Genomic DNA, 11,236 nt, shown 5'->3' with positions numbered 1-11,236 from the left:
GATCTCAACCGTTAGATCTGAATAAATAGCTGAGATGGTTTGATTCATATAGTTAAAAGCTACCTCTTGAACGTCAAATCCCAACAACTCAAGAGTGTATTACTTTTAATCTTTATTGTATAAATCATTTTGCAGTGAAAAATACCCTGAAAATTTTCAGGGGCATTTGGTCGTGTACCATCATTAGAAACATTTTTAGGCTAGATGCGGCGTAGAGAGGAGATGGGACGCCCCATACTATAGCCAAAAAGATTATGTAGAAAAAAAATAAAAAATCAAACCTTGTTTTGGATTGTAAAAAGTGCGAGAAAGAAATGGTATCAATCAAATGCAGAAAAAATTAGGAAAATAGTAAAAACAAATAAGTAAGACCAAATATAATAAATTAAACAAGACCTATAACGCAAATAGGATACACGTGAGCGTGGTTATGAGGAATTGGGGAAGCAATAGAAATAGAAATGATTACGCATCAAAAAAGCCACGTACAACATAAGGACAATATGACGCATGCTTTCCCACAAACCAATCACCTCTCACATTCTCTTTATTTTTTCCTTATCATTCCATCCATTCATTTCCCACCAATATTATCCACTATCTCTTTACATCTCCATTTCTCTCTCCACTTTTTCTCTCTCATCTCTCTCTCTCTACATTGCATCACAGTCCACGTGAAGAGCCCAAATCCATGGCCCACACCTCTCCAAACATGCATGAACAGAAAACCAGAGAAGAAAATTGAGCTCCTTTCCCAAAGGGCGAACAATAAAATATATTGAGAGAAATCCACCGATTTCTTACTTTCTCACTCTTGATTTGGCCTAGTCAAAGCACATTATTGCTACATTAGATTACCGGACCCCGAGGTTGGGGCGGACTGTGTTAGACGTTGCAGCTGTATCATCCTCGCGTAGCAACCGTCAGGATGGTGCGCCAGCAAGTGCGAGTGGGACCCCTGCTCGGCCACTTTCCCATCGTCGATAACGGCGATGCTGTGGGCCCCACGCACTGTTGCCAAACGGTGAGCCACCACCACCGTGGTGCGGGTGCCGGCCGTCTTGTCCAAAGCCTCCTGCACTCGTCTCTCAGACTCTGCATCCAGAGCACTCGTTGCTTCATCCAAAAGTAACACTGCCGGTGCCTTCAGAAGTGCCCTTGCGATTGCTATTCTCTGCTTTTGGCCTCCAGAGAGTCGTGCTCCCCGCTCCCCCACTTGGCTAGCGTACCCCTCAGGCAAAGCAGCGATGAACGTGTGTGCGTTTGCTGCCTCTGCCGCTGCTACCACCTCTGCCTCACTGGGCTCTGCACCATCCTCACGTCGCCCATATGCAATGTTGTCTCTAATTGAGCATGCAAAGAGCACTGGCTCTTGGCTCACTAATGCCATCTGACGACGTATGGCTCGCAAATTGTACTTTCGCAAGTCCTTGCCATCAATTAAAACACGCCCTGAAGATGGGTCATAGAAGCGGAGGAGGAGCGCGAGGACAGAGGACTTGCCACACCCACTGGGGCCCACAAGGGCAAGGGTATGGGAGGATCGAGCACGGAGGGAAAGGTCTCTGAAGACAGGATAGTCTGGGCGCGAGGGGTATGAGAAATCAACATGCTTGAGCTCGAGATCACCACGTAGGCGGTCAGGGGGGCGAAGGGCGTCGGGGTCATCTGGCTCCATCTCTGTCTTGCGGTCAAGGAGGTCGAATACGGAGCGCATGGCTTGGCCCCCACGCAGAAAATCAGGGGCAAGGGTCAAGGTCTCGGCAGCACCATTAGCAGAGACCATAAGCACGACAAAGACGCGAATAGTGTGAGAGAAGTCAGACAGGGAGTGTGTGACGAGCCAGGAGGCATACCAGAGGCCAAGAGAGTACGACGCGTATAAGAGGAATTGGGCCACACCAAACCCACTTCCTGCAATTTGACCCTTCCAAAAGCACCTCCTTAGAGGGGATTGAAGTTTGGAGGCGAATAGGCCCACAATTTTGGCCTCTGAGTTGAATGCTGCAACCGTTCGCACATTAGCCACTGCTTCACCAGCTATTTGGGTGGCTTTGGAGTGGGCGCCTTCTAGGTCCCCAGAGAATCCTTTCATGAACATTTTCTGCAAAAGAACACCACGGTAGAATGGAAACTTTTATCTCTCATGAAATAGCTCGAAAAATATCATCATTGATGATCATTACAAAGAGGACCACAGCATACGTTTGAAGCATCTGATAAAATTATAAAAAATGAAAAGATGCTTGAGAAAAATGAAAAGATACTCCATTGCTTCAAGCAACTTCCAGTGACATTTCAACTATATCATGGGATAGATGACGAATAGCTATGTCCAGAATCTCGATCCTTAACTTTTTTTAGTATTGTAGTTTTCAAGAACTCGATGGTATTCAATGTTGGTTCACATGGATGTCTGAGAACTTAAAATCAGCTTCAGACAGCTCAGCTTCAAGCTAAATGCTCAGCCCAAGGTAAAAAGTAAAACTCCACTTATGACTCATAAAATACTCTTTAAGGAATATGCACAGAATGTTTGATTGTAAGAGCTTGGCTTAGTTCTAACCTAAACCACCCACATTCAAATGCTAAGTCAGGCAATGCCCAAGCAGGGTCCACTCTACTGAGTCCTGGGCTCTAAACCTAAACTTTTAAAATTGGTGCATACATTATAAAAGTACTCCAAAATACTAATTAATGCCAAGAAAAAACTACCTGCAAAACAGTGGCAGCTACCACGACTGGAAAGACTGCAACAAGAACAAGGGCAAGGCGCCATTGAAGCACAAAACCTGCACTACAGGCAACGAGCATGAGGGCTGAATTTTGCATGATGACTGATATACGATCACCAATGGCAGAACGCACATTGCTAGCATCAAGGGCGAGGCGGGCAGCCACCCTCGAGCTCAAGTTCTCATCTTGATCAAACCAAGTAAGCTCGTTCCTCAAAACAGCAGCCAACATTTTTTCCCGCACCCTCTTAGTCAAGTTCTCCCCCACGATGTCCCAAAAGAAATGTTGCATTGTGTTGAATAACAAAGCAGCTGAAGACACCCCTATGAGGAGGTAGCAATACTTGTTGATTTCACGTTTCATATAAGAGTTGTCACGACTATAGTACACACTGAGGACAGCACTGAGAACATATGCAAAGAGGGCACTGAGGGAGCCACAAACAACCGAGCCCACAGAACCAAGGAGAGCATAGCCCCACTCAGGTGAGTTCATCTTGAGGAGGCGCCAAAAAGAGCTGGCCTGGTCCTTGAAGGGAAGCCTCTCTAATTTGTATGCTGCAGAGTGGGGGTCAGCTGATAAACTACTGAAGTCTGAAGTAGAGAAATCGGAGAGGCGCCGAGAGTATGGGGAGCGTCCATAAGAAGAGTTACGCCCAATGATAGGTGAGCTCACTGAGTTCCGGGCACTTGAAGGTCTAAGGCATAAACAAACAATAACCTCATCATAAGTTACAGAAAATAAACAAATTCCTTTTAAAACAAGGTTTAGAAAGGGGCTTCTTTATCAGTTCTCCTTCTCAATAGGCAACACGGATTTTAGTCCACAGTCTCAAGGTTACAACTAATAACTTCCAATTGAACCATATGGACATGAACCCAATTCAAGATCATGAATTACCATTAAAGAAAAAGCATTAATTCAGTTCCCAAGTAATAGGCTTGGGTACAATTTAAGTTGGTAGCGACCCAATGACCAGAAGGTATCGACAAGCAATATTTTATATGATTAATGGAACAAGCAACTTCAAATCGAGCCCGAATCACAAACTTAATAATATAAAGAAAGCACGACAATAGTTTATGAGCAATGTGGTTCAACCCAATTTGAGAACAAGGCCCACTATTAAAGAAAAGTGTGTCCACAGTCTCTAACTAATGGAACCGAGTCAAATTAAGATTGGCTTACCATTAAGGAAAAGTGGGGTTTATAATCTATGGAAAGAGAAAGAAAATAGTACCTTGCACTGCTCTTCCTTGCATTAATGAGAGCAGTCTCGTGTGCGAGCTCTTGCATGCGTATGAGCCTTGCATAGGAACTGCTGTCCCCTCTGGACATGAGCTCGTCATGGGTGCCCATTTCAGAGACGCTGCCTTGGTTGAGTACAGCTACTGAGTCAGCTTTGCGAATTGTGGAGAGACGATGGGCAATGACAAGTGTCGTTCTCCCTATCATGAAGCGGTCAAGTGCCTCTTGAACCAGCTTCTCTGACTCTGCATCCAAAGCACTAGTTGCTTCATCCAAGAGAAGAATGGCAGGGTTCTTTAGCATTGCCCTTGCTATTGCTATCCTCTGCTTTTGCCCTCCTGATAGCTGCACCCCTCTCTCTCCAACCTGTAAATACAGCGACAAACTTCATTTTTAACTTAATTGCCTCGGTCCAACTCTTCCACGATCATAGTCTTTTGAGATAAAGTCAACTTTGATTAAAAAGAAGATTGTACAAATACAAAAAATGGCCTCCCACATCTGGGAGCAGTATACAAAAATCACCAGGGTGGTGAAGATTACTCAAATCTTATGTTGGCAGCAGCACAGAAATCATCATGACAGTAATACCATCTTCTCCAACTCTTCCAAGATCATGTTTCTTTCTCATTTTTCATTCATAATCAAATCTTATGTTGAGTCTGCAGAGATTAAAAACTTTTGGAAAAAAAATTGTCAATTCTCCTAATATAATATCCTTTTCTATTACAGTTGGGACCAATCTTCAAAACTCATGCCTCAAAATTTCAGACTTTAGACACTTGAATGATATTAATCTTTTGCACATCAGCACACCCACAGCTGACACTTTTTCTTTGTAAGGAAAAAGTAATTAAAATATAAGAAAAGGTAACTAAATTATGCTCAATAATAGGAAGCATTATGTTCAACATCCAATATCCACTGCCCAGAACTTGAACGAGAATGGATGCCCCCAAGAGGAATTGCGAGGATGCACTCTAGTTGGAAAAGTAGACTCTCCCTTGCAAGAAAAGCACAAAAAATTTAATTTCAAAAGAGATTTGATTGTATTTGAGGGTAAATGTTTTTCTGTTTTGTTGAGCAGGTCACCAAATTTTATTTAGACTAATAAAGAAAAATAAATTCTGAATTTTGGCTGATTTCAGCCAATATTGGGGCACAGCAATGCAACCAAAATGGAATGGCAGTTGAAAGAATGAACTAAATGTAGTCAAACTCTGGTAAGCTTGAATCTATGATAATAAAAAAAAATAAGACTTTCATGATCTTTTCACAAACAAAGTAGATTTATTTTCTTATTTCCTCTCTATTTTCTGTTCCTATCCACCTTGCAATCGGTGTACTTGAATTAGAGAAACTCCAAGAGGATAGTAACTTACCACTTTAAAAGAGGACACTCATGATGAGAAATACAAGAATTCCACAAGGGAAGGAAAGTACTTTAACTTCGTGAATGTCATGAACTTCAATAATTTTCAAAAGAATAGCACAGAAGCATCCTGAAAAGTGGCTGGAGAGAGAGAGAGAGAGAGAGAGAGAGAAAGAGAAGGACCTGCGTGTCATAGCCCTCGGGAAGCTTTATGACGAATGAATGGGCATTTGCAACTCTTGCAGCTTCTTCAATTTCAACTTCCGTAGCATCCCCCCTACCTAGCAACAAGTTCTCTTTGATGCTGGTGGCAAACATAGCTGGCTCTTGGCTAACGAGCCCAATCTGTTCCCTCAACCATCTCAACCTTAGACTCTTGATGTCATGCCCATCCAACAACACCTGCCCTGCAAAGACAAATCAACCATAAAAGTAAAACATCCACAGTTCCAACAAACCCGATACCATAACTAGCAACTCAAACAAACCATAGAAGAACCTCCATTTCAACAATCTCAATATCCTCATCAGTAATTTCAAATGCCATTGCATTTACCTGATGTAGGGTCGTAGAACCTCTCTATGAGGGCCACAACAGTGCTCTTTCCAGATCCACTGCTTCCCACCATGGCTATGGTTTTACCAGCGGGGATGGTGAGAGAGAAGTTGCAGAGTATAGGTGTGTCTGGCCTTGTTGGGTATGAGAAGTTCACGTTTCTAAGTTCCACATGACCAGTTACAGATTCTAACTCTATGCCGGAAGTGCTATTGCGGTCAATATTTGGCTGGTGATCGATGGTCTGAAATATTTTTGCAGCTGCAACTTTCGCCTTCGCAAATGCAGCCATGCTGGGAGCAGACTGACCCAATGCTCTGTGCACGATTGAGTTTGAAATGAGAACAGGACATAATCTCTCTCTCTCTCTCTCTCTCTCTCTCTCTCAGAGTTGAGTGATCAAAATCCAAAAAAAGCAGCAATCAAAAAATCCAAACAACCAGCAATCAAGAAGCAAAGGAGAGACCAGATAGTGACACATTATTTTATTGCACATTTTTGTGATTTTTGGCCTTGAAACATCAAAGGAATTAACAAACAAAGACAGATCACAGAGTTGCAATACAGATCATCCACCGAACAAAGAGTTAGTATTTCAATTTCAATATATGTAATTAGAATCCATCAAATTCTCATAATTTCGTAGGTCCAGACTTAAAAAAACAATCTTTACATTTTCATATATTGATAATCCTCCTACTTCTCAAAGGTTTCACAGGTGACAGGTCCAGAAATCAAAATTAGAAACTATAGGGAAATTGAAGAAAAAGAATCAACTTACAGGCCACCAACCATTACAGAGAACATGGTGGAGATAGCTAATCCTCCATTAGTATGGTGGCGTCTCACAAGCCAACCTCCATACCAAAGGAGAAGAGCATAACAGCAGAATACAGTGAAGTATGTAGCTCCCAGTCCAAGACCTTTGGCCAATCCACTTTTATACCCAATCCTCTGTGCCACTTTCAAAGCAGAGGAATATGCCTGCAAAGCTCTCGACTCCCCAACATAGGAAAAAACTGTACGGATTTGTGATATTGTCTGCAGATAATCCAAAATTCGGAATAAAAAACACAAAATCAAAGACAGAAGACTTACTATCAATAACTTATAAAAGAGAGAATCCAGAGAAAAGCAGGACTTCAGTGTAGATAAAAATGACTCGGCAAAGGTACAAAGCCCTTGGCGAGGCACAATACTCGGGCGAGACAGTGTAACTCACTTGAGCCCAGCCAAGTTGAAAAAATAAAAATAAAGGCAAGAAAGCTACCATGTAGTATCTAACCTCCCCATTTCTTGGGTCAAACATAAAATGGTGTATTGATTAGGTTCACGGCTCTTTGCCTCCTTATTCTGAAGTCACGGGTTTGATCCTTACTATGGCATATTTTTGAACTCCCCTTTTTTTTAACTCCTTAAGAAAAGGACTGGGCTCAAAAAAATTAGGGAAGTGTTTGTGAGGGGATCCGATCACCCACCACAATGGCAAGTAAGCGATCATGCTACCCAAGAAGCCATTTGATCACTTTTGACTTAATATAGACATATTAATATGTATATAAACTATAAACGCATGGGTGTACAGCAAACTCGAGCCTAACTCGCCTCGCCCCATCGGACGAGGCCCCCAGTAACTCGGCCGAGTCTTAGTGAACTTGGCTGAGTCCTGCTAAACTGGGGGACTTTAATGTTAGAACCCATTAAGCAATTGCAGATAACCCAAAACAATCTAAGCAGGAGTTTGACCAAATATTTAAAAGAAAATGAAAAGTTCCCCTTTTGTTTTTTTTTTCATCATTTTAATACCTCTTCAGCAATGTTGCCTGCTTCAGAGAGGGCATCCTGAGTCTTGGAGGAAAGCTTTGTGAGTGTGGTGGCGTGTATGCCTCCAATGATGGCTATCAAAGGCACAACTGCAAGAGTTACAAGGGCCAACTGCCAAACTGCAGTGAAACCTACTATGAAACCAGTGACAAAGGTAGCCATGTAATGTATGAAGTTCCCCAACTGCACAGATGCACTACGACATCCATCAGATAAAATCTCTCTGCAAGTATGGCATTAAAAATTGCAGGAACAAAACATTAACCTCACCTTCTCACTGATGGCATCCTGAACCATAACAGCGTCACTGTTAATGGCGTAAATGATATCAGAGGTTCGAACATCAGTGTCAAAATATTGAATATCTTGATACAGAGCAGCTTCCAAATATTTGATCCTCATCTTGGTCGTTTGCCTCTCTCCAGTCCACATCCAGCACGATATCTCTGTTCAAAAAATCAATCTGCATATTTAAGTTCTCATGACAATTACCATGAAAAATTACAGAGAAGTGTTCTAAGAATGTCAAACAGTACCTGCCCAAGAGGACCCCCAAATGGCTGCTCCCACCACCAAGAAGTAAAATGCGTACTGGTACACAAAGTAATGGAGTTGTCAATGTTACATTCATGGCTGTTGTGAATATAATTATCAAATTAGTTGAAAAGGCAACCACTCAAATTTGGAGGAGATCCCGAATGGTTAATGGAACTGGTTCAGAAATCCGGCATGTTATTCACGACATTTAGGAGGAAGCACGTAGGATGAAGGAGTAGTAGCTTTGTAAATGATAGGAGGGGAAATTTTTTGGTACCATACACTCTGCTCTGTTAATTCACAGAGAGAGAGAGAGAGAGGGCAATTAACACTTACCTTCAGGACTTCCTGCATCATCTTGTCTGGATTATCAGCATTTGATCCGAACGAATTCACAAGATCCGCAAAGAACCTCAGGAAGATAGGTAAAGAACTGCCATGAACAATAGCTCCTGCTGTGCCCAACACCATTAGAACACAATCCAACCCATCTGCATATCTGAAAAGCTTCATAAACCCCACACTAGGAAGTGTATTGCCCTTTTCACCATCTCTTTTTCTCTCTCTCCCCCCGTCTGCAACACAAACTGGCTCTGGTTCAGTCTCCATTCTTTCCCTCTCTAAAACAGGAGGAGATGGGTCTTCTTCTCTCTTAATTGTTACCTCAGAAGAGACGAGCTCAAGCCCCTGCATCTCAGACCATTTCCACTGCTCTACTTTCCTTAACTCTCTCTCGGAACCTTGTGACATTGCTTTAGCTTTATATAAGCTTCTCACCTAACAGGGGCAAAGCCCTTTTCTCCTTTTTCCCACTTTTTTTTACTGTGGTTTCTTCTTCTTTCCCACCATTTCAACCAAATCTTATCTTTTTTTCAAAGTTTTCAGGTCTATGGTTTCAGAAGAAGCAGAGGCTAAAAAGTAGCAGCAGGGTTAGTTAACAGTTAGTGAGCAGTTCTTTCTCTCTCTTCAAAACAGGTGAAGAAGAAGCAGCAACAGCAGAAAAGGACAGAGCCTATGGAGAAAAAACGCAGGCTCCATAAAAGCACCTCTCCGACAAAACAAGATCCCAGTGTGAAAAAACTAGAGGCAGATATTGACCAATTCCATGCTCTAATAAATAACCCCTTTCCCTTGCTTTCTCAACAAGCAAGTAAAACAACCCAAAAATTTCAACTCTACTTTCTCTTCTCTTTATTTTTTTAATCTTGAGTAAAGTCTTGGACTGTTACTATTTTACTCCACTGCTTCTGCAGAAGCAAGCAAAACTCTAACTCCAGTGCTCTGCACTCTCTCTCTCTTAATAGTGAAACCGGATTCCACTCTATCGTCTCTCTCAACAGTGAAACTCGATTCTACCCTCTCTCTCGACTGTGAATCAAATGCGGTATTTGGTCAAACAACCTCCAGATCTGGTGGTACCTACTCCATTTATCAATCCCTTGAAGTAAAAGTAAAAAACACAGGTTTTTTTTTTTTTGAAAAATTTTACCGCTCTTTTGGATTAGGAGGAGGCACCAGATGTAGAAGTGATGGCGTATTTACACTGTAATTGACACAACATTCCCTGTATCTTTTAGAAAGTACCTACCAAAAATAGTTCTCACTGCATTCAAGTACAAAAAACGGATTTCACCATTGTAAAAGCTCACTTTTGTCAAAGCCCCCAAATCTAGCGGTCTTTACAGGGCATTTTTCATTGCTTACAGTTAAAAACCCTAACTTCGACCATAAATACTCTGATTAAGCAGTAATTATTGGAGTAAGATAACTGATCATCCAATGTTGGAACTCGTAGAACTTTCAGGTGATTTTCCCAGAAAATAGCGGAAAAAAACCATATCCCGCCAAATTTGTCAGAAATGCCTCAAATTTCAAGAGCTTTTTCCTCCAAATTTAGAGCCAGATGGATAAAAATCATTAAAAAAAACACACAATCTGACGATCTTCACGCGCGAAAAGGGAAACTCAGAGAAATTTATCAGTGAAACTGAAAAGTTGTTAAACAGTTATTCAAAGCTTCTGATACATTTCAGATCACCCCCTAATTTGAGTGCAGAGGTAAAGGAATTTAAAAAAGAAATTCAAAGGGGGAAAAGATGAAGAAAAAGATGGATTCTTATTTACTGCAACTAATTGGAAGTATATGACGTCAAATCTGCTTTATCGATCCACCGTTAAATCACAGCTCCTCCATCATCTGGCGTCATATTAAAAGATTCAAAACAAAGCAACAAAAAAAAAAAAGTAGCAGCAAAGTGACAGAGGGAGGAGAGGGAAGAAGAAGAAATTTTTATTCTTCGACCGTACGCTGATACTTCCTTCCGATTCGCTGTAGCGTAGTACCGTACGATACGCAGAAGAGAGAGAGAAACGCTAATTCTAGAGAGAGAGTCTGTGTGTGTGTGCGTGTTTAAGGCTCCAGTAGAGGGGTGTTCAATCAGAGGCTTGCAAATAGGAACAAAATGCACTTGAGATTTGCTTTCTCTCTCTAACTTTTGTTTTAAAAAAAAAAATTGCTAAATTTTGGGCTCCAATCATTCGTTTCGAAGGTTCGCTTTAATGGAGGAAGGATAGTGAATTCAACCCACCCCAGAAGGAGTCAAAAAGATCGTGGACGAAGAACCCCACTCTTTCTCTTTCTCTCTAAAAAATAACTCCATTTCTCTCTCTAAAAAATAACTCTATTCCTCTCTCTCTCTAAAAAAAACTCTGTTTCTCTCTCTTCGCTTTTGGAATTTCTCTCTCTAGAGAGGGGAGAGTTTTGGGCTACGACTTTATTAAATAAGGGGGCCATGTGGCTCGTGGAATGGCCCGACAAATTCTGACAATTCCGTGCGCATCCTTACGGAGTTGGTAATCCTCGTTGCTTCGCTTTCCCAAAGCGCCTTTCTCTTTTCCTACCGCCACCAGATGCCCTTCGTGTCTCCATCTTTTTCGTGCCAGAACATTACCTGCTCCTGCGG

At 41.8% G+C, this 11,236-nt stretch overlaps 1 protein-coding gene and 1 long non-coding RNA gene across 4 annotated transcripts; both read right to left on the bottom strand.

Annotated features, from left to right (window-relative positions):
• Positions 1-514: 514 nt before the first annotated feature.
• ABCB1 (ATP binding cassette subfamily B1) lies at positions 515-9,026 on the bottom strand. Of its 3 annotated transcripts, none has more exons than XM_006842983.4 (10): positions 8,610-9,026; positions 8,273-8,327; positions 8,007-8,182; positions 7,719-7,919; positions 6,694-6,953; positions 5,913-6,229; positions 5,540-5,763; positions 3,977-4,350; positions 2,716-3,433; positions 515-2,104 (listed from the first exon to the last, which is right to left on the bottom strand). In XM_006842983.4, exons 1-10 carry the CDS (start codon positions 9,021-9,023, stop codon positions 845-847), a joined length of 3,999 nt encoding a protein of 1,332 aa, XP_006843046.1. In that variant the 5' UTR covers positions 9,024-9,026; the 3' UTR covers positions 515-844. The 3 variants fall into 3 exon arrangements, with proteins under 3 accessions (XP_006843046.1, XP_020522023.1, XP_088728902.1); XM_020666364.2 differs by having other exon boundaries at positions 7,719-7,932; positions 8,610-9,021; XM_088872776.1 differs by lacking the exons at positions 5,540-5,763; positions 5,913-6,229; positions 6,694-6,953; ... (2 more) ...; positions 8,273-8,327; positions 8,610-9,026 and adding an exon at positions 4,528-5,092.
• Positions 9,027-10,370: 1,344 nt separating this feature from the next.
• On the bottom strand, positions 10,371-10,732 carry LOC148781321 (uncharacterized). The gene is made up of 2 exons (XR_016059899.1): positions 10,581-10,732; positions 10,371-10,470 (listed from the first exon to the last, which is right to left on the bottom strand). It is a non-coding gene; the product is annotated as an uncharacterized LOC148781321 (long non-coding RNA).
• Positions 10,733-11,236: the final 504 nt, after the last annotated feature.

This window comes from Amborella trichopoda, chromosome 7 (genome assembly GCF_054954075.1).
Source record: "Amborella trichopoda isolate Santa Cruz 75 chromosome 7, AtrichopodaSantaCruz75HAP2 v2.0, whole genome shotgun sequence".
Taxonomy (NCBI): Eukaryota; Viridiplantae; Streptophyta; class Magnoliopsida; order Amborellales; family Amborellaceae; genus Amborella; species Amborella trichopoda.
This window is presented reverse-complemented; position numbering and strand designations above follow the sequence as displayed.

Excerpts from the sequence above, each read along its gene's own strand:
- ABCB1 (XM_006842983.4), bottom strand. The coding sequence starts at position 9,023 with ATGTCACAAGGTTCCGAGAGAGAGTTAAGGAAAGTAGAGCAGTGGAAA. Across the intron at positions 7,920-8,006 it reads AGGATGCCATCAGTGAGAAG|TTGGGGAACTTCATACATTA; the intron begins GTGAGGTTAATG and ends GCATCTGTGCAG. Across the intron at positions 6,230-6,693 it reads TCTGTAATGGTTGGTGGCCT|AGCATTGGGTCAGTCTGCTC; the intron begins GTAAGTTGATTC and ends AATCGTGCACAG.